This window comes from Salmo salar, chromosome 25 (assembly GCF_965601325.2).
Source record: "Salmo salar chromosome 25, fSalSal1, whole genome shotgun sequence".
NCBI classification, from domain to species: domain Eukaryota; kingdom Metazoa; phylum Chordata; class Actinopteri; order Salmoniformes; family Salmonidae; genus Salmo; species Salmo salar.
In genome coordinates this window covers 43,739,802-43,763,486 of record NC_138315.1, presented here as the reverse complement: position 1 = coordinate 43,763,486, position 23,685 = coordinate 43,739,802, and the positions used below count along the sequence as shown (strand labels likewise).

The 23,685-nt window shown below is 40.6% G+C and overlaps 1 protein-coding gene across 1 annotated transcript in view; it reads left to right on the top strand.

The window, feature by feature from the left end:
• Nucleotides 1–23,685, top strand: part of LOC106586829 (calcitonin gene-related peptide type 1 receptor) — a 45,292-nt gene that overhangs the window by 12,559 nt on the left and 9,048 nt on the right. Inside the window, exons 2-4 of the mRNA XM_014174533.3 lie at nt 18,602–18,727; nt 21,040–21,193; nt 23,535–23,645. Coding sequence (XP_014030008.1) covers nt 18,653–18,727; nt 21,040–21,193; nt 23,535–23,645 — 340 coding nt within the window. The 5' untranslated portion in view covers nt 18,602–18,652. The remainder of the gene's footprint in view (nt 1–18,601; nt 18,728–21,039; nt 21,194–23,534; nt 23,646–23,685) is intronic.

The following is a 23,685-nucleotide window of genomic DNA, read 5'->3' as shown; positions in this document are numbered from 1 at the left end:
CCCATTAGAAGCTATGATAAAGGGCTAAAGGCCCAGTATGTAATGGTATCCCATTAGAAGCTATGATAAAGGACTACAGGCCCAGAATGTAATGGTATCCCATTAGAAGCTATGATAAAGGACTACAGGCCCAGTATGTAATGGTATCCCATTAGAAGCTATGATAAAGGACTACAGGCCCAGAATGTAATGGTATCCCATTAGAAGCTATGATAAAGGACTACAGGCCCAGTATGTAATGGTATCCCATTAGAAGCTATGATAAAGGACTACAGGCCCAGAATGTAATGGTATCCCATTAGAAGCTATGATAAAGGGCTAAAGGCCCAGTATGTAATGGTATCCCATTAGAAGCTATGATAAAGGACTACAGGCCCAGTATGTAATGGTATCCCATTAGAAGCTATGATAAAGGACTACAGGCCCAGTATGTAATGGTATCCCATTAGAAGCTATGATAAAGGACTACAGGCCCAGAATGTAATGGTATCCCATTAGAAGCTATGATAAAGGGCTAAAGGCCCAGTATGTAATGGTATCCCATTAGAAGTTATGGTAAAGGACTACAGGCCCAGAATGTAATGGTATCCCATTAGAAGCTATGATAAAGGGCTAAAGGCCCAGTATGTAATGGTATCCCATTAGAAGCTATGATAAAGGGCTAAAGGCCCAGTATGTAATGGTATCCCATTAGAAGCTATGATAAAGGGCTAAAGGCCCAGTATGTAATGGTATCCCATTAGAAGCTATGATAAAGGGCTAAAGGCCCAGTATGTAATGGTATCCCATTAGAAGCTATGATAAAGGGCTAAAGGCCCAGTATGTAATGGTATCCCATTAGAAGCTATGATAAAGGGCTGAAGGCCCACTATGTAATTGATGTCTCGTGGAAGTAAACAAACCACAGATAAGAAGATAGACATCAGATCATAAAGGTAAACAAACAACTTTTCCACAGTGGCATATATATCCTGAAACGCCCTAAGTGATGAATATCAGTGTAATCACTAGACACAACACTGCACGGCATACTTACCCATTGCACACATCTGAGCATCAAATGAACCATTAAAATGTGCTCCAAGTAGAAACTATAGTTTTCTACGGGCTACTGCTTCAGGTTTCTTTAACTTTAACAATAATTAGACTAATGCTATGCAGGTTAGGCTATTTAAACTAGCCTATACCGTAACTCAAGACTACATTGAAATCATACCCCTGTTATCAACTCTACAGGTGCTGTGTATGGTGGTGCTCATCCTTGTATTTATACCCTTGTATTTATACCCTTGTATTTACAGTGCATTTGGAAATTCTTTTTCCACGTTTTGTTATGTTACAGCCTTATTCTAAAATTGATTAAATCGTTTTTTCCCCTCATCAGTCTATACACAATAACCCATAATCACAAAGCAAAAACAGGTTTTTCGAAACTTTTGCAAATGTCTATAGATGTTTTTATTGAATATCACATTTACATAACTACTCAGACCCTTTACTCAGTAATTTGTTGAAGCACCTTTGGCAGCGATTAGCCTTCTTGGATATGTTGCTACAAGCTTGGCACACCTGTATTTGGGGAGTTTCTCCCATTCTTCTCTGCAGATCCTCTCAAGCTCTGTCAGGTTGGATGGGAGCGTTGCTGCAGAGCTATTTTCAGGTCTCTCCGGGTTCAAGTCCGGGCTCTGGCTGGGCCACTCAAGGACATTGAGAGACTTGTCCCGAAGCCACTCTTGTGTTGTCTTGGCTGTGTGCTTAGGGTCGTTGTCTTGTTGGAAGGTAAACCTTCGCCCCAGTCTGAGGTCTTGACCGCTCTGGAGCATGTACTTTGCTCCGTTCATCTTTCCCTTGATCCTGACTAGTCTCCCAGTTCCTGCTGCTGAAAAACATCCCCACAGCATGATGGTGCCACCACCATGCTTCACTGTAGGGACGGTGCCAGGTTTCCTCCAGACGTAACAGTTGGCATTTAGGCCAAAGAGTTCAATCTTGGTTTCATCAGACCAGAGAATCTTGTTTCTCATGGTCTGAGAGTCCTTTGGGTGTCTTTTGACAAACTCCAAGCGGGCTTTCATGTGCCTTTTACTGAGGAGTGGCTTCTGTCTCGCCACTCTACCATAAACGCCTGATTGGTGGAGTGCTGCAGAGATGGTTGTCCTTTTTGAAGGAACTCCCAGCTCCACAGAGGAACTCTAGAGCTCTGTCAGAGTGACCATCAACTTCTAGTTCACCTCCCTGACCAAGGCCCTTCTCCCCGATTGCTCAGTTTGGCCAGTCATCCAGCTCTAGGAAGAGTCTTGGTGGTTCCAAACTTCTCCCTTTTAAGAATGATGGAGGCCACTGTGTTCTTGGGGACCTTCAATACTGCAGAAATGTTTTGGTACCCTTCCCCAGATCTGTGCCTCGACACAATCTTGTCTCGGAGCTCCATGGACCTCATGGCTTGGTTTTTGCTCTGATATGCACTGTCAACTGTGGGACCTTAAATAGACAGGCGTGTGTCTTTCTAAATCATGTCCAGTCAATTGAATTTACCACAGGTGGACTCTAATCAAGTTGTAGAAACATCTAATTGATGATCAATGGAAACAGGATGCCCCGGAGCTCAATTAAAGTCTCATAGCAAAGGGACTGAATACTTATGTAAATAAGGTATTTCTGTTTTTTATGTGTAATATATTAGCAAACATTTCTAAAAACCTGTTTTTGCTTTGTCAGTATGGGGTATTGTGTGTAGATTGATGTATTAAATCCAATTTAGAATAAGACTGTCATTTAACAAAATGAAGAAAAAGTAAAAGGGCCTTACTTTCCAAATGCACTGTACACCCCTGTATTGATACCTCTGTATTGATACCCTGTATTGATACCCCTGTATTGATACCCCTGTATTGATACCCCTGTATTGATACCCCTGTATTGATACCCCTGTATTGATACCCCTGTATTTTTACACATGTTTTTTCTCCTCTGTGCAACATAGCAAACCTTTGAAACCAGATTATTCCCCATGAGTGTCCTCTCTGTGTGTGTGTATGTGTGTGTGTGTGTATGTGTGTGTGTGTGTGTGTGTGTGTGTGTGTGTATGTGTGTATGTGTGTGTGTGTGTATGTGTGTGTGTGTGTGTGTGTGTGTGTGTGTGTGTGTTTTCTTTTCTTTGGTTTTTCCCCTTGTTTTGGAGTTTCCCCTTGTTTTTCCTTTTCGCCTGGTAAACAAATTATATAATTACACATTGCTTTGTTCAAGGATGACATGACATTGAAGGCAGCAAACCAAAGTGGTGGGAATAAGTGTTGTACTTTGTTTTCAGGCAAACATTTCAGTAAAAAATATATAAATAATTATTAAATGAGAAAGATAGTTCATGATGTCGCTTGAGTAATTTAAGATTGTCTTCTCCAAGGCATTACATGTACATGTCATAGAAAATTAAACTTAGTTTAGTCTACCATGACACAAGGGCGACATGTCAACTTTGTCTGTATGGTTGAAATATAAGATATCAGGCTCTGTCAAATTACATTGCTATAAATCTCAGAATATCGTTGCTGTATACCTGGATGTTGAAGTATGATTACAAGTAGATGCTGACCCGTATTTCAGGTATTTTTTCTAACTGGCATTTCCATTCCTTACTGTCCTGACCGTCCTGTCTGTCCTTACTGTCCTGACTCTCCTGACTCTCCTGACTGTCCTGGCTGTCCTGACCATCCTGACTGTCCTGTCTGTCCTTACTGTCCTGACTCTCCTGACTGTCCTGTCTGTCCTTACTGTCCTGACTCTCCTGACTCTCCTGACTGTCCTGGCTGTCCTGACCATCCTGACTGTCCTGACTGTCCTGGCTGTCCTGAATGGCCTGACCATCCTGACCATCCTGACTGTCCTGACTGTCCTGGCTGTCCTGACCATCCTGACCATCCTGACTGTCCTGACTGTCCTGGCTGTCCTGACTGTCCTGACTGTCTTTACCGTACTGGCTGTCATGACCGTCCTGACTGTCTTGGCTGTCCTGACCATCCTGATTGTCCTGACCGTCCTGGCTGTCCTGACTATCCTGTCTGTCTCCTGACTGTCCTGACCGTCCTGGCTGTCCTGACTGTTCTGACTGTCCTGACCTTACTGACTGTCCTGACTGTTCTATCTGTCCTTACTGTCATGACTCTCCTTATATTCCTAACTGTCCTGGCTGTCCTTACTCTCCTGACTGTCCTGACTGTCCTGTGCCTCATTTTGCTCTGGGCACAGTCCTGATACTTCAGCAAGGTACATTACATGGCACTTGATACGTTTGCACTTCAATCTCATCAAAATTTCATAATCTCTCTAGTTTTAACCTTCAAAGGTCACTTGTGATTTGACAAGTCTATTTCATGAAGGAAAAAAAACAAATAAACTTGTTTTCTCTTTACCCTTGCATTTTCTTACAGAAACAGAATTAGCATTTTTGTCAAGTCCATTAGTACCATGTTTTTGTAATAACAACATGCGCTACCATTGTGTGTTCAATAGTCATTTAGCACCAGGGATACCTCCTTGAGACGTCCTCCTTCTCAACGAATGTTCGGAATGCCTTCACTGGCCTTGTCTTAGGCCCTCTAGTGAGTAACACAATGGTGGACAGATTCTTGAGTGTGCATGCCAAGCTTTGGGAGGGTTGGCAAACCATCTGCAGACGGTGTGGGAAGAGACAGAGGCTTGGCATCTGGATGAGGAGGAAAGCGGGTATAAGCTCCTTCACTCCCACTTACAGTGCCAATATGAAGCCTCTTCTCTTGCCCCAACATAAGTGTCTGCTTTATACTGCGTGCCTCTGTGTTTAACTGCTGTTTTCCACAACTGGGTCAGATGTTCTTTCTATATGATAGTTGTTTAATCATAACATTCATGCCTAACACGTTTGGTTACTTGCGTGTCCACTTGTAAAACGTCTCCTTCCTAGAGTCTGTGTGGGTTTTTTATTGTTTTCCCTGACATCTGGTAGTGCCCAAGGCAAACTATGATCCAGCATGATGAGGCCCGTCCGTTCTGTCCTGCTAAAATGGATACCGCCTGAGATGTGAGGCCAGGAACGTCCATGATCATATGTTAGGGATTACCCATAGGGTCTGATGCCATGGATTTATCAGTGCACAGCCCAGAATAGATTTCAATAATGTTCCTAGAAGGTTCTGAGAACATGACAGAACATTTTCTTGTTTGGTCCTCTGCTTCTGGGTTGGTTGTTAGATAATGTCCTGAGACAATGTTCCCTAAATGTAGTCAGGTTTCTTGAAGAAATTAAGCTAATAAGCTATTAGCTTATTAGCTTAAACCCCCCCCCCCCCCCCCCCCCCACACACACACACACACACATATATATATATATAGTCCATTTAAATAACATCAAATCTATCGGAAATACAGTGTAGACATTGTTAATGTTGTAAATGACTATTGTAGTTGGGAACAGATGATGTTTAATGGATTATCTACATTAGTGTACAGATGCCTGTTATCAGCAACCATCACGCCTGTGTTCCAATGGCACGTTGTGTTAGCTAATCCAAGTTTATAATTTTAAAAGGCTAATTGATCAGGTTGAGTATCTGGAGCATCCGCATTTGTGGGTTCGATTACAGGCTCAAAATGGCTAGAAACAAATAACTTTTTTTCTGAAACTCGTCAGTCTATTCTTATTCTGAGAAATTAAGGCTATTCCATGCGAGAAATTGCCAAGAAACTGAAGATCTCGTACAACGCTGTGTACTACTCCCTTCACAGAACAGCACAAACTGGCGCTAATCAGAATTTAAAGAGGAGTGGGAGGCCCCGGTGCACAACTGAGCAAGAGGACAAGTACATTAGAGTGTCTAGTTTGAGAAACAGACACCTCACACGTCCTCGACTGTCAGCTTCATTAAATAGTACCAGTAAAAAACACCAGTCTCAACGTCAACAGTGAAGAGGCGACTCCGGGATGCTGGCCTTCTAGGCAGAGATGCAAAGAAAAAGCCATATCTCAGACTGGCCAATAAAAATAAAAGATTAAGATGGGCAAAAGAACACAGACACTGGACAGAGGAACTCTGCCTAGAAGGCCAGCATCCCATAGTCACCTCTTCGCTGTTGACGTTGAGACTGGTGTTTAACAATGTCTACACTGTATTTCTGATCAATTTGATGTTATTTTAATGGATGAAAAATGTGCTTTTCTTTCAAAAACAAGGACATTTCTAAGTGACCCCAAACTTTTGAATGGTTGTGTATATATACAGTACCCGTCAAAAGTTTGGACACACCTACTCATTCAAGGGTTTTTCTTAATTTGTGCTATTTTCTACATTATAGAATAATATTGAAGACATCAAAACTATGTATGGAATACATATGGTAACATATGGTACCAAAAAAGTGTTCTTCAAAGTAGCCTTGATGACAGCTTTGCACGCTCTTGGCATTCTCTCAACCAGCTTCATGAGGTAGTCACCTAGAATGCATTTCAATTAACAGGTGTGCCTTGTTGTAAGTTCATTTGTGGCATTTCTTTCCTTCTTAAAATGCGTTTGAGACAATCCGTTGTGTTGTGACAAGGTAGGGGTGTTCTTTGGTTCAGGCCAGAGACATTCTAGGAACCAAAGGTCATTACCCATCAAGAGACATTCTACCAACCAATGATTGCTAATTTGCTATCCCTTTGCAACCCAAGTTCCCCATAGCTGCTAGACAGAGAGTTCAATATATTTAATTATGACATACAGATGTGTCTAACAAAAAATTGGCTTTGAATGGTGTTTCACCGAATGCATTCCCTTGACGTTAACACAGGGCTTCTTAGCAGGTCTTAAAAGCAGCATATGCAAATAAACACAGCCCAGCTGGATAATATAAACTGCTCTCCATAAAGTTAGATTCAAATTCATTCAAACACATCATCTACCACCTGCAATCCTTATGTCGGGTCCCCAGAAAAGTGTTTCATGGTCGCAGCTGATAATGCCTGTGCACTCAACCACCTGTTGCCTTGAATTACGGTATCTCTTGTAGGAAAGAGTGCCGTACGTCATTCACCTGCACACTATCAGGAGAAAATGAAAAAACCTTTTCATCAAAGTCCATGCTTGTGTCAAGGATAAGGTGCCACTTCTCTTTGTAATGCAGTGAAGGAAAACCTGATAGCTTACTCTCTACTAAGCTTCTCCAATGAGTATGTTTTTTTTTGTCCTGGCCCTGTATTCATAAAATTTCTCAGAGTAGGAGTACCGATCTCGGTTCAGTTTTGCCTTTTAGATTATAATAAATGAACTGTGATGTCCTGATTCTAAATCTGCACTCCTTCTCTGAGGCTCTTTATGAATACAGGCCAAGGAGTAGGTTTACTCTGGGCTACTCTGGGTTATTTCAGACCTAAATGCAACCAGAAGCCTGTCAGTCCTCCCCTAGTTCCCATGTGACATCTGCCACTAGTTTAATGTTTTAAAGCTGCATGTTGACTGCAGCACTAACCAATGAGACAACTTCCTCCCTCTCTCCACAACGATCCTTCCTGCACAGTTGTTGAACTCAATGTTAAAACTTGTGAATCGTAAAGTCATTTTGAAATATGTGAAGAATAAAATACACCCACCTGTAGTGAATACTGCACGATTTCACAAAGAAAGATGAACAACTAACGATATTTTGCCAGCAGTGTTTTTGTTCTTATGTACACACACAGCTCTTATCTTATGCCATTTTACTATTTGACTTTCTTAAACAGTATTGGGAATTATGTAAGCATTCTATCTGGCCAATTTTATGTTTGTGTCCTTGCGATTGGTCTATGTTTGGTGTGCTATTGACCAATAAATGTAATCGCAGCGGCTCATATTGTGAGAAAAAGAGTGCAATCTTTTAGAGTTCTCTAAATTGTCAAATACATGGCTTTTCTAAATGCCATTCAGAGGAACTTGGAAAGGGGCAGTAGGATGTTTACAACACACAACTGTATTGACGGACAATGGAGTTAATAAGCAAAGGCTACTCACTCGCTGGATCGTTCCTTTGTTTGCTTCTGGCGGCGGGCGAGAACTCGCAGCTTTTCTGCATATTTCTCAGGGAACTCTCTGGGCCTTCAGATGTAGAAGAAGTAAGGTTGTTTCATGACAAAGGCCCTGTTACTAACCTCTATCCTGGCCTACTACTCTGACGTATGTACTGTACAAGACAAACATAAATAAGTAGATAAATAACCAACCTGATACCTGCTGAGGCCCTTCCCTGTGGGCCGCGTTTCAGACAGAGAAAACATCCTGTTGTAGCTAAAGATGTAGTGGATTGAAAGGACACGGTTAGATAGTCCACTAGATTAAATCATCTTTACTCTTTCATTTTATTACAGTAGAATTGTATCTGCAATGAACATTTCATCCTATTTAATGAGCCCTTGGTTCTTCTCTTGTCTTACCCAAATATCAGAGCTGCAGTGCCTTCGGAAAGTATTCATACCCTTTGACTTATTCCACACCTTGTTGTGTTACAACCTGAATTTAAAATGGATTACATATGCAGTAAGTTGGGCACGTTACATCCCGGCAACTTTGAGAAAAAACACTTAATATTGGAGTTGTCTCAAGATGGCTATGCATATTTATGGCATGAGGCTAGTAGCATAGCATCTCTCTATTTTGAATACAGGCGGTTGACATCAACAACACTCATCGAACATTCAAAAAAGGATTACAATAATGAGATGTATCCACCAATCTAAAGAAAGGACAGGCGGGAGCTAGACAGCCCATTGTTAGGGCAGAGAGACATGTATCTTGTCAGTATATCCATAATCTTTGTGTTCCTCCATTGTGTGCAGCGCCAGACATAGGGTATTTCCATAGCAAATAATAGCTGTAGTCCATGGCAACATGATTCATGGGAAGGGCTGGGTGGTCCTCCTAAAGCACTTTAACAACTACTTATTCCTGTGGGTTGTACTTGTACTTTTAGATTTACTATAAACATTATATCATTCTGAAAATGTATTCCTCATCTCAATCTCAAACAATCCTTTCAATGTTTTACAAAGTGATATATCATTAGGATTGTTAAAGTCATGGTAATTCGTCTTGAAAATATACAACAATTGAAGATATTTTGTGAATGTCCAGATTACAACAACAATGAAATGGGAATGGCTTTTGCAGATATTGTCTTTCACAGTAAAAAGTTTCTCAGCCACTTTTCACATAGAGCTAAGTATTTCTCTATTGGTATCTTAAGATAGGGAGCAGTATTTTCACGTTTGGATGAAAAGCGTGCCCAGAGTAAACTGCCTGCTACTCAGGCCCAGAAGCTAAGATATGCATATTATTAGTAGATTTGGATAGGAAACACTGAAGTTTCTAAAACTGTTTGAATGATGTCTGTGAGTATAACAGAACTCATATGACAGGCAAAAACCTGAGAAAAATCCAACCAGGAAGTGGGAAATCTGAGGTTTGTAGTTTTTCAAGTGATTGCCTATCCAATATACAGTGTCTATGGGGTTATATTGCACTTCCTAAGGCTTCCACTAGATGTCAACAGTCTTTAGAACGTTGTTTCAGGCTTCTACTGTGAAGGGGGAGAGAATGAGAGCTGTTTGAATCAGGGGTCTGGCAGAATGCCATGAGCTAAGTCTTGCGCGTGTCCGTGAGTGCGAGCTGCGTTCCCTTTCCTTTCTAAAGACAAAGGAATTGTCCGGTTGGAATATTATTGAAGATTTATGATAAAAACATCCTAAAGACTGATTCTATACATCGTTTGACATGTTTCTACAAACTGTAATGGAACTTTTTTGACTTTTCGTCTGAATTTAGTGCTCGCGCATTGTGCATTTGGATTAGTGAACTGAACGTGCGAACAAAAAGGAGGTATTTGGACATAAATATGGACTTTATCGAAACAAAACAAACATTTATTGTGGAACTGGGATTCCTGGGAGTGCATTCCGATGAAGATCATGAAAGGTAAGTGAATATTTATAATGCTATTTCTGACTTTGTTGACTCCACAACATGGCGAGTATCTGTATGTCTTGTTTTGGTGGCTGAGCGCTGTACTCAGATTATTGCAAGGTGTGCTTTCGCTGTAAAGCTTTTTTGAAATCTGACACAGCGGTTGCATTAACCTCTATGGGCTAGGTGGGACGCTAGCGTGCCACCCGTGGTGCACTCCATCAACAGCAGGTGCATTTCAAGAGCGGCAAATTTGAATCCAAATAAATGTCAAAATTCAAATTTTTCAAACATACAACTATTTTACACCCTTTGAAAGATAAACATCTCCTTAATCTAACCACGTTTTACGATTTCAAAAAGGTTTTACGGCGAAAGCATAAATTTAGAGTATGTTAGGACAGTACATTTACAAGAGTTGTGTGTAATGTTTTGTCGATTCAAAGACAGGGTCACCAAAACCATAAAACCAGCTAAAATGATGCACTAACCTTTTACAATCTCCATCAGATGACACTCCTAGGACATTATGTTAGACAATGCATGCATTTTTAGTTCTATCAAGTTCATATTTATATCCAAAAACAGCGTTTTACTATGGCATTGATGTTGAGGAAATCGTTTCCCTCCAATAACCGGCAGTCAAGTCAGCGTCACAAATTAAATAATTAAAATTAGAAAACATTGGTAAAATATTATATTGTCATTTAAAGAATTATAGATTTACATCTCTTGAATGCAATCAACTTGCCAGATTTAAAAATAACCTTACTGGGAAATCACACTTTGCAATAATCTGAGCACTGCGCCCAGAAAAATACGCGTTGCGATACAGACTAGACGTCATGTTGGGGAGATCTAAAATCGAAAATACTATGTAAATAATCCATTACCTTTGATTCTCTTCATCAGATGTCACTTCCAGGTATCACAGGTCCATAACGAATGTAGTTTTGTTCAAAAAAGCTCATCATTTATGTCCAAAAATCTCCGTCTTGTTAGCACATGATCTAAGCCAGCCGGACTTCTCGTCATGAACGAGGGGAAAAAATATATTTACGTTCGTTCAAACATGTCAAACGTTGTATAGCATAAATCATTAGGGCCTTTTTTAAGGAGAAGTTTATCTTTAATTCTATGCATAACACTTGTATCTTTCATCAACGTTTATGATGAGTATTTCTGTAAATTGATGTGGGTCTCTGCAAAGTCACCGGATGTTTTGTAGGCAAAACATTACTGAACATAACGCGCCAATGTAAACTGAGATTTTTGGATATAAATATGAACTTTATCGAACAAAACATACATGTATTGTGTAACATGAAGTCCTATGACTGCCATCTGATAAAGATCATCAAAGGTTAGTGATTCATTTTATCTCTATTTCTGCTTTTTGTGACTCCTCTCTTTGGCTGGAAAATGGCTGTATGTTTTTTTGTGACTAGGCGCTGACCTAACATAATCACAAGGTATGCTTTCGCCGCAAAGCCTTTTTGAAATCGGAGACTGTGGTTGGATTAACAAGAATTTAAGCTTTAATTTGGTGTATTGCACTTGTATGAAAGTTAAATATTTCAAATAATTTTTGGGGAATTTCGCGCCCTGCCATTTCATCAGATATTGTCGAGGGGTTCCGCCTTGCCATAACAGGTTTTTAAGATGGTTTGCTGATTAGATAACACATTTCTACAAACCTCTCTGTCGATACCCCAGCGGGCAAAACTGGTTGACTTCATTTTAACCTGTTAGGGACAGACGTTCTGCTAGCGGAACGCCTCACCAATATCCAATGGTATAGCATGGCGCGAAATACAAATACCTCAAAAATGCTATAACTTCAATTTCTCAAACATATGACTATTTTACACTATTTTAAAGACAAGACTCTCCTTTATCCTGTTGGGGCTAGGGGACAGTATTTTCACAGCCGGATAAAAAATGTACCCGATTTAAACTGGTTACTACTCTTACCCAGAAATGAGAATATGCATATAATTAGTCGATTTGGATAGAAAACACTCTAAAGTTTCTAAAACTGTTTGAATGGTGTCTGTGAGTATAACAGAACTCATATGGCAGGCCAAAACCTGAGAAGATTCCATGCAGGAAGTGCCCTGTCTGACAATTTGTTGTCCTTCTAGGGCATGTCTATCAAAAATACAGCATCTCTGCTGTAACGTGACATTTTCTAAGGCTTCCATTGGCTCTCAGAAGGCGCCAGAAAGTGGAATGAGAGCTCTGCAGTCTCTGGGCGAAAAACAGCAGGAGTTTTTGTGAGTGGTCAGGCAGGGAACACTGACACTGGAGCGCGCATGCACGAGAGGACTCCATGTTTTTCTTTCTCTCTTTGAACGAATAGAACATCGCCCGGTTGGAATATTATCGCTATTTTATGAGAAAAATCACATAAAAATTTATTTTAAACAGCGTTTGACATGCTTCGAAGTACGGTAATGGAATATTTTGCATTTTTTTTGTCACATTTGTTGTTGAAGTAGAAGTCCTGGGAGGTCATTCTTACGAAGAACAGCAAAGGTAATCAAATTTTTCTTATAGTAAATCTGAGTTTGGTGAGGGCCAAACTTGGTGGGTGTCAAGTTAGCTAGCCATGATGGCCGGGCTATGTACTCAGAATATTGCAAAATGTGCTTTCGCCGAAAATCTAATTTAAAATCTGACACCTCGATTGCATAAAGGAGTTCTGTATCTATAATTCATTAAATAATTGTTATGTTTTTTGTCAACGTTTATCGTGGGTAATTTAGTAAATTCACCGGAAGTTTGCGGTGGGTATGCTAGTTCTGAACATCACATGCTAATGTAAAACCTGTTTTTTGATATAAATATGAACTTGGTTGAACAAAACATGCATGTATTCTATAACATAATGTCCTAGGAGTGTCATCTGATGAAGATCATCAAAGGTTAGTGCTGTATTTAGCTGTGGTTTTGGTTTTTTGTGACATATATGCTTGCTTTGAAAATGGCTGTGTGATTATTTTTGGGAGGGAACTCTCCTGACATAATCTAATGTTTTGCTTTCGCTGTAAAGCCTTTTTGAAATCGGACAATGTGGTTAGAGAACCTCCCTGGGCAAGGTGGGACGTTTGCGTCCCACCTAGTCAACAGCCAGTGGAATCGTGTGGCGCGAAATACAAATACCGCATAAATGCTATAACTTAAATTTCTCAAATATTCCATTGTCCGATTTCAAAAAGGCTTTACAGCGAAAGCAAAACATTAGATTATGTCAGGAGAGTACCCTCCCAAAAATAATCACACAGCCATTTTCAAAGCAAGCATATATGTCATTGCTCCAGTGTCATTGTTCTCAGCAGGACCACTCACAAAAACTCCTTCTGTTTTTCGCCCAGAGACTGGAGAGCTCTCATTCCACTTTCTGGCGCCTGCTGAGAGCCAATGAAAGCCTTAGAAAATGTCACGTTACAGCAGAGATGCTGTATTTTTGATAGAGATGCCCTAGAAGGAGAACAAATTGTCAGACAGGCCACTTCCTGTATAGAATCTTCTCAGGTTTTGGCCTGCCATATGAGTTCTGTTATACTCACAGACACCATTCAAACAGTTTTAGAAACTTTAGAGTGGTTTCTATCCAAATCTACTAATTATATGCATATTCTAGTTTCTGGGCAGGAGTAGTAACCACATTAAATCGGGTCCGTTTTTTATCCGGCCGTGAAAATACTGCCCCCTATCCCAAACAGGTTAATCAGTTTTGCCAAGTTTTACCCACTGGGATGTGTATCATGAAGTACCACTGCGTATCTAAATCCTATCCAAATAAACCATGGATGAATTCTGTAATATGTTTTAAGCCTATGTTGTCATTGGACAGATCCATCCTTGATTGGAATCTCAGTTTGTAAAAGGCTGGAGTCAGTTGTTCCAATACAGCTGGGGGATTTGGCAATGAGGACCATTAGCTTGTGACAGTACAGCTGATAGTTTCCGGTCTGTTTCCAATTTGCACGTTGCCATAATGTTTTACAAATCCAGTTCCAGCATTCCCCCCAGTGTAATGGGGTTTTAACTCAAAGCACACTTGGGAGGCTGGCATTCATTCCCTTGGCCTGGATCTATATAGCATAGCGCAGGATGAAGTGAAGTTAACCATGTTCATGATTGTTGGGCTCTGAGGCAGAGGTATGATGTAGGATCTTAATTTGAGCCAGTTTGCTACTGCAGGAAAAGAATACTGCAGCAACTGGAAATCTGAATAATTAGGTGGATTGTAATTAATGGACATTTTTGTGGGGGTTGATACATTTTTCGTAAAGGAAAATCAAGTCTGACATTTCAAAGTGGAAATGGGAAACTTCAGAACCTCAAATACAGTATACGCTTTACATTTCCTACATTGCAGGAAAGTTCTGCAGGTTAGCGTTTTTCGTCATGAATGTTGTTCTGGAGGCAGCTCTGCAGGGTGGTCACTATCTAGCACAGCCACAAAGTCATAAAATCTGATTTTACACAATGCTAAACCCTAACCTAGACCAGATTGCAAAACTAATGCCTAAATTGAGACCAAAAAGCTCATTTTTGTTTTCATACATTTTTACAATAGGCCTTATGGGCAATTTTGACTTTGCAGCTGGCCTATCCCGGAAGTCAGCTGTATCAATGTGTCAGAGGACACACCATTCGACTGATGACCTAAGTCAGCTTGCAGGTGCCCAGCCATCCACAAGGAGTTGCTAGACCGCGATGAGCCAAGGAAAGCCCCCAGAAAGCCCCTGGCTAGACCAGTATGAACAACTGAGAGAAAAACATTGCTGTTTGTATTCAAGAACTTCCAGCCGGGGGGCCTCCCTATGGGGCTCCCGGTCATGACCTGCTGTGATCGAACACCAGGCTGGAGCACTGCCTTAGAACGCCGCTCCACTCGGGAGGCCCCCCTGGCTGGATGTTCTTGAATACAAACAGTAATGTTTTTCTCTCAGCTGTATTTCCTATTCTCCTGGCTCAATTGCCTTCCAGTTTAATTGAATTAGCCATGCAACTTGAAGGATAAAAATGTCCTACTCCTTTAGGCCATTAAGTGGATTTCAGTTCACTTAACCCATCCAGTCAAGCAGCACAGCTCCCCTTCCATAAACATACATATTTAGCTAACATATTCTGTTATAACCGTTGTATACACAATTGAGGCTTGTGTGTCAGGAATGCTCTTCACTGCTTTTTCAATAGTTATGTCTGTTCCGGCTAACAGCTATCCAAATAGCAACATTACTGCAATGATGGCAATGTTCAGCCGATGCATCATACGGAACTCTGACTCTCCAAACATGTCTGCATGTCTTGGTAATCAGCTGTATTATTGCTTGTAAGTGCTAGACCAGTATGAACAAATATGAAAACCTATGCACTCACTACTGTAAGTTGCTCTGGATAAGAGTGTGTGCTAAATGACGTTTGTGCAGAAATGTAGTCTTATCTAGGCCAATACGGCAACCACATTTGGCTAAAAATGAAATTCCCTCATCTTCCCTCGATTTTGAAAAGCAAACTTGTTCAACTTGAGGGGCATGTGCACATTTGAATTGTGTCTTCTAAACTATTCACCAGCCGTGCTGCAACCTCAAACCATTGCCATGCTGCTTTAAATGCATAGTCTTCTGTGGCTCTTTCCTGACAAATTCCACAATCCTCATGTTAAAGGGACAATCTGTAAGCTTTCCTGTCCAAAGTGTCAGGACGACGCTTCTAAATCGTGATTCATATACAATAATGTCCAAGAGACTGATGTTCTGATGCACCTGACAAAGACTTGTGTCAACTGTATGCATTGGGAATTTCAAAATGTAATGTTAATGCAAATACTCTATGTGAATTTCAAAATACAAAGAGAGCAATATAAAGACTTTCCTCAAAGATTGTGTGGACTAGCAAATGCTTTTTTCAGTGTATGTCTTCAGCCACAGTGGTGAGTTATTTACAAATACATCAGGACTACACCAAGATGAGAAAATGTACCAGAAATATGCCTCCAAGTCAATAAAGTTTGAACATATTAGAGATCAGGTGTTTCTTCACTGTCCCCAGTGCCCTCTGTACATCCTCTAGGCCAATAAGAACTGTCCAATAAGAACTGAACTGGAGTACATATGCATGCTCTGTTGATTTAAGTAATGGTGATGGCACAGCACAGCCCATAGCTGCACTACGGAGCCCATGTGATGTCTGTGGTTGGGAATAATCTGAGGAGGGGGGACAAGAGCGCTCACTTCCTTTGAGAGTTCATTTGATTTAGGTAGAGAGCAAATTTAAATTGTAAAGCATTTAAAAAGTTATCCTTTTTAGATAAAACCATACGAAATATAATCATATGTCACCAAATCATTGATTAAAACACACTATTTTGCAAATAAGGTCTACAGTAGCCTCAACAACACTCTGTAGGGTAGCACCATGGTGTAGCCGGAGGACAGCTAGCTTCCGTCCTCCTCTTGGTACACTGACTTCAATACAATACCTAGGAGGCTCATGGTTCTCACCCCCTTCCATAAACTTACACAGTAATTATGACAACTTCCTGACAATGTCATCCAACCTATCCGAGCTCTTGCAGCATGAACAGAGCCTCCACCAGTCAAAGCATAAGCTACAGCTAGCTAACACTGCAGTGCATACAATGTGGTGAGTAGTTGACTCAAAGAGCAAAAAAGACAGTAGGTGAAAATGTTTTAGCAAATTAATTTCTTACAAAATGAAGGAGAAGCAAGAGAGAAATGGAGAGAGAAAGAGAGTGTGTCTATTTTTTCCACTTACTTAACTAGCAAATGTAGCCAGCTAGTTTAGCCTACTGAAACACACTGTTCAAACAGAGGGATGCTATGTTAACTAGCTGGTTATGACTATCCAACACAACACTGGAACTCTTCCAAGTCAAGCTTTTTGGTTTGACTAATTTATTGCCCCCGGGGCCCGCCGGTGTAACTGCTTAATGACTGTACACTGTAACGTTACTGCATGATTGTTTCGGGTTTACTAATGTGTTAGTTCTATTAGCTTTGCTGATTATGACGTTACTTTAGCTAATAATGTTAACAACTATGTAGGCAGCGTGTAGCTGTTTGGCTTGAAAAGTTTTTTTCGCCTGGTCACATACAGCTGATGTGCATTGAAGTCCACAAGCGAAGGGAAGAGGTGAGAGGCGTGTGCATAGATGCGGGAAGGAATACAACGGCACCGACCGCCACTGGTGTATGTGTTTATATTGGAGGGAACAAGTGATGAAGGAGGGATGGAAATGTAATGGTGTTGATTGTTGTGATGTTCATGTTAAATGGAAGCCCTTTTAACCAGATAGAGAAACAGGATAGAGATAACCAGAGAGAGAAACAGGATAGAGTTATGGGCTGAGGGAAAGAACCAGAGAGAGAAATAGGATAGAATTCATCAATCTATTGAACTTAGTAGGAAATCATATTTTCCTGCAACGGCACAGGAAAGGGGGATACCCCTTTACACCACTGAATGCATTCAACTGAAATGTGTCTTTCACATTTAACCCAACCCCTCTGAATCAGAGAGGTGCAGGGAGCTGCCTTAATCAACATCCATGCCCGGGGATGACTTGTTGGCGGTTAACTGCCTTGCTCAATGGCAGAACGGCAGATTTTTTCCATCTTGCTGGCTCGGGGATTCGAACCAGTGACCTTTCGAATACTGGCCCAACTCTCTTAAAACCTGTTGGGGCTACAGGTTAGCAATGAACCCCGAGCCGGGATTGCTAACAAGGCTGGAAATTCAAAACATCAAAAATCTAATAATTTCAATTTCTCAAACAATCAACTATTTTACACAATTTAAATGATAAACATCTCCTTAATCTAACCACATTGTTCGATTTTCAAAGAGGCTTTACGGCAAAAGCATAAAGTTAGATTATGTTAGGACAGTACATAGCCACAAAAGTACAAACATCCATTTTCAATTCAAGGTCAGGCGTCACCAAAAGCAGAAACCAGCTTGAATTATGCACTAACTTTTGTCAATCTCCATCAGATGACACTCCTAGGACATTATGTTATACAATACATGCATTTTTTGTTCCATCAAGTTCATATTTATATCCAAAAACAGCATTTTACAGTAGACTACCTCCCGTCCCTGTCTGTGTGTTTTGTGTGTTGTGTGTGCGTGCGTATGTCACTTTGTAGACATTAGCGTTATTGCAAATGATTACCGTCTGCTGGTAGACGGAAAGGCATTCCCAAAAATCTTCTCAATTAAATGTTAACTACAAAGTAGCCTGTGCCTTCCTGCTAGAATGATATCATGATTATTTGCATCGACCCAGTGGCTATTTGTTATGCAAACTCTGCAATCAGATGAATGCTACAGAAACTCAGCCGACCAAACAACGGTCTTTGGGTGGTGCCCAGTTGAGTTAAAGGGTAACTACACCCAGAATTCAACAATTTTACAATTTTTCCAGACCTCACAATGGGTCTCCTAATGTGTTTTAAGCATTTTTGTGGACTTAGAACATCCAATGTTGTTGTTTTAATACAAAAAAAAATAATTACTGGGAAACCCCGTCCAAACTCTCTTCTTACTATGAAACAGTTAATGGTGTAAATGACAATGTGAGTCTGTGTTTCAATGGCCTTTTTTCCTTTCAACAGATCGATAGTCATTAAAGAAGGAGTAATAACCAGAAGAGTGGATCATTTGATATGCAAAAAAAGAAGATGGATTGTTTTGGGTACTTTTGGATGGTCATCTGTCTCCTACTGGGCACTGCTACTGAGGCAAGAGTTTACTTTCTTCACCCTCTCTTTTTCTCTATTTACTATGTATCTCTATCTGTCGCTCTCTCTGTCACACACACACACACACACACACACACACACACACACACACACACACACACACACACACACACACACACACACACACACACATACATACATATACACACACATACATATACACACACATACATGCACACACATACACATGCACACAGACACACACACACACACACACACACACACCCATAAGTGCAGGACTATATTGTCTACTGTGTCAGAGGGGGGATTCATACACTGTATAACATGTGTGCCATGTCTTATGGACAGCGGAACGCCTTGCCAATATCCAATGGTAGCGCCTGGCGCGAAATACGAAAAACCTTAAAAATGCTATAATTTCAATTTCTCGAACATATGACTATTTTACACCATTTGAAAGATAAGACTCTCCTTTATCTAACCACGTCGTCCGATTTCAAAAAGGCTTTACAGCGAAAGCAAAACATTAAATTATGTTAGGAGAGTACATAGACACAAATAATCACACAGCCATTTCCCAAGCAAGCATATATGTCACATAAACCCAAACCACAGCTAAATGCAGCACTAACCTTTGATGATCTTCATCAGATGACACTCCTAGGACATTATGTTATACAATACATGCATGTTTTGTTCAATCAAGTTCATATTTATATCAAAAAACTGCTTTTTACATTAGCATGTGATGTTCAGAACTAGCATACCCATCGAAATCTTCCGGTGAATTTACTAAATTACTCACGATAAACGTTGACAAAAAACATAAAAATTATTTTAAGAATTATAGATACAGAACTCCTTTATGCAATCGCGGTGTCCGATCTTAAAATAGCTTTTCGGTGAAAGCACATTTTGCAATATTTTGAGTATATAGCCCGGCCATCACGGCTAGCTATTTTGACACCCACCAAGTTTGGCACTCACCAAACTCAGATTTACTATAAGAAAAATTGGATTACCTTTGCTGTTCTTCGTCAGAATGCACTCCCAGGATTTCTACTTCAACAACCAATGTTGTTTTGGTTCCAAATAATCCATAGTTATATCCAAATAGCTCTGTTTTGTTCGTGCGTTCAAGTCACTATCCGAAGGGTGACGCGCCGGCGCGTTTCGTGACAAAGAATTTCAAAATATTCCATTACCGTACTTCAAAGCATGTCAAACGCTGTTTAAAATCTATTTCTATGCAATTTTTCTCGTAAAATAGCGATAATATTCCAACCGGGAGACGTTGTATCCGTTCAAACACTGAAAGTAAAACATGGAGTTGTCACATGCATGCGCACACCAGTGTCATTGTCCTCAGAAGGACCACTCACCAAAACCCCTGCTGTTTTTCGCCCAGAGACTGCAGAGCTATCATTCAACGTTCTGGCGCCTTCCTAGAGCCAATGAAAGCCTTAGAAAATGTCACGTTACAGCAGAGATACTGTATTTTCGATAAAGAGGCTATAGAAGGACAAGAAATGGTCAGACAGAGCACTTCCCATATAGAATCTTCTCAGGTTTTGGCCTGCCATATGAGTTCTGTTATACTCACAGACACCATTCAAACAGTTTTAGATACTTTAGGGTGTTTTCTATCCAAATCTACTAATTATATGCATATTCTAGTTTCTGGGCAGGAGTAATAACCAGATTAAATCGGGTACGTTTTTTATCCGGACGTGAAAATACTGCCCCCTATCCCTACTCTGCTCAGTAGTACAACACCATGGTTGGTTGGAAGCATTAATTGGTGTATGTATCCTTTCTCGCTCTAGTGATTTCTTTATGCGGGAAACCTAAATAACTTTGGTGAATGAATGTTTATATTGATGAGTAATCAATAAGGTGCCTGTATGATTAGCAAGTGGTCAATATAATAACATATAGGTCAGGACACTGGCAGACTGATCTAGAACAAAAATGTCAGGACAGCAAAAAAGCCATTGAATACAAAAGCAGTGTATTTTATTTAACCAGGCAAGTCAGTTAAGAACAGTGGCAGAAAAACAGATTTTTACCTTGTCAGCGCAGGGATTCAATCTAGCAACCTTTCGGTTACTGGCCCAACGCTCTAACCACTAGGCTACCTGCAGCCCCATGCTATGTTACAGTATGGTATGTGATGCTATGTGTTATGTTATGGTATGTGATGTGATGCTATTTGTTATGGTATGCTATGTGATGCTATGTGTTATGGTATGGTATGTGATGTGATGCTGTTTGTTATGGTATGGTATGGGTTATGGTATGGTATGTGATGTGATGGGTTCTCCTTGCAGATCTTAGTTGCGGCTAGCCCAGAGGTGAACAGTACCCAGCAGCACCTACAGCTGAATGTCTACCACGATATAGGAGTAACCAGGAACAAGATTGTGACAGCCCAGTTTGAGTGCTACCAGAAAATCATGAAGGATAACGACCACAACAAAATAGGTAAAAAAAACAACAGAAATGACCTGCTTTCAGGCACCTCTGTCATTGGCATAGTTGGTCATGGTGAATTATTATGTGTGTTTGGGGTGTTCAGGGGGGGGGGGGGTGAGCATCAGAAAGTTGTCTTTTAGCAAAATTAGGTTGCTACATACTGTACATTGACATTAAAAAAATATTTGCCTAACGCCAAAAAAAAAACATGGTTATTGGCTACATCTTCAGCCCATTATGTACGATGACTTGATTACTGAGTGCTTGTGCTCATGCATGAGTTTGAATCCTAAGTGGGATCGAACCATGTTACATAAGCCCTCGAGTTGAGCACCTGATGTCCAACGAGGAGCTCTTTGATAGGGAGAAGAAGAAAAAAATAATCTGTTTTGTGTAGTCAATGAGTAAGGTGTGATAATCCCACCAGCCTTTTAGTATCCAGACCATTAACGTTAACCAGTCGGCAGGTGAGGAGACAGTGCATCTTAAGCCAGCCTGAGGGACTGAGGGACTGAGAGGAATGCCAATATATCAGTGATGCTGTGGTGTAATTTACACAAGGTGCTGTAAGCCTCTCATTTGGATGGAAATCCACTAGCGTTGTGTCTGATTAGCATTGCAGTCACACCGGCAATCAGCTAGGAGGTGTTCGCTTGGCGTCTGGGCTAATAAGAAATCCAATCACACAGGAAGGTGTGGCTCTACGGTGTCTGCCAGAGTGGTGGTTGTAAGTGCGTGAGGAGAGGAGTAGTGAGGAGGAGGAGCAGCAGGAGGCTAGGCTTCAGGAGAGAGAGGGAGCATCTGACAGAACAGACGTAAAGTGTTAGCTATGTTCAGTCATACTTAACGTTAGGGGAACGCTACAGGTGTAATACCACAGCTTTTTAAAGACTTTAAACAGAATCCTGATTTATCTGACTTATCGAACCAAAACATTTGGAGATATTTGGAAAAGTGCATTTGCCACCTTTCTTTTATTTTTATTTATATATATATATATATATATATATATATATATATATATATATATATATATATATATATATATATATATATATAAATATTTTAAATTAAACTAGGCAAGTCACTTAAGGACAAATTCTTATTTACAATGACGGCCTTCACCGGCCAAACCCAGACGACGCTGAACCAGTTGTGCGCCGCCCTACGGGACTCCCAATCACAGCCGGTTGTGATACAGCCTGGATTCAAACCAGGGTCTGTAGTGATGCTTCAAGCACTGAGATGCAGTGCCTTAGACCGCTGTGCCACTCGTTAGCCAAATAATGCTTTTAACTGTTGTGTTACAATATGTACAGTATTTAATAATGTGTTTGTGTGGGTGGTGCCAGGGTAGGGAGGTAGGACACATTTCCTTCACTATAGTTACCAATCTTTGTCAGGGAAATGTTTTCCAAAATAACTTTCCCCTTCAAAAACAACTTCTAGCTCTTCAGTTATGTCAAGCATTATTGTCAACACATGCCAGGGGATTGTCAATTTCAATCCAAAGCTTTAAAACACACATCCCACCCCTGTTGTCAAAAACAAGGTCTGAAACAACTGACTACTAAATGAAAGAGATACAAAGTACATAGTGAGAGAGGCAAGGGTAGAAACACATCCTGGCTTATATTTAACATAGTGAGAGAGGCAGGGGTAGAAACACATCTTGGCTGATATTTAACATAGTGAGAGATGCAGGGGTAGAAACACATCCTGGCTTATGTTTAACACAGTGAGAGAAGCAGGGTTAAAAACACATCCTGGCTGATATTTAACATAGTGAGAGAAGCAGGGGTAGAAACACATCCTGGCTTATATTTAACACAGTGAGAGAAGCAGGGTTAAAAACACATCCTGGCTGATATTTAACATAGTGAGAGAAGCAGGAGTAAAAACACATCCTGGCTGATATTTCTTTAAAAAATTCCTTTCCCATTCAATTTCTTTTCCTAAAATTGTTGTTATGGTGAATGGAAGACAGAGCCAGGAAGCAGTTATATGGGATGTGGGATGTTTTAATATCTAGGTTATCCACAGTAATGTCTCATTTCCACCATACAATTAGGAGCATTAGCAGAATTGTAATGTATTTAACCTGATTTGTAGGCAATAATAAATAAAGACGTTAGCATTAGCAACACAATTTATCAGCAGGTGTCTCTAATAACTACTGAGTGTGATGTCAACAAACAAAATGCTTACTTATATCACATATTGATTTCAACTGCGTATTGATTGACGTGACCTGTTGATTCTTGTAGCAGACAGTGTCAGTGACCTCTCACCGCTCCTGCTTTATGTGAACATGTGCTTTATTTGAACTCTGATGGTTTCTATGCTGCAGGGCCAGTGTGTAACCGGACCTGGGATGGGTGGCTGTGCTGGGACGACACAGAGGCAGGCTTCACTTCAGAGCAGCACTGCCCTGACTACTTCCAGGACTTTGACCCCTCAGGTGAGCCCCCTGAAAGTCCACCAAGTGCCCACTGACATGG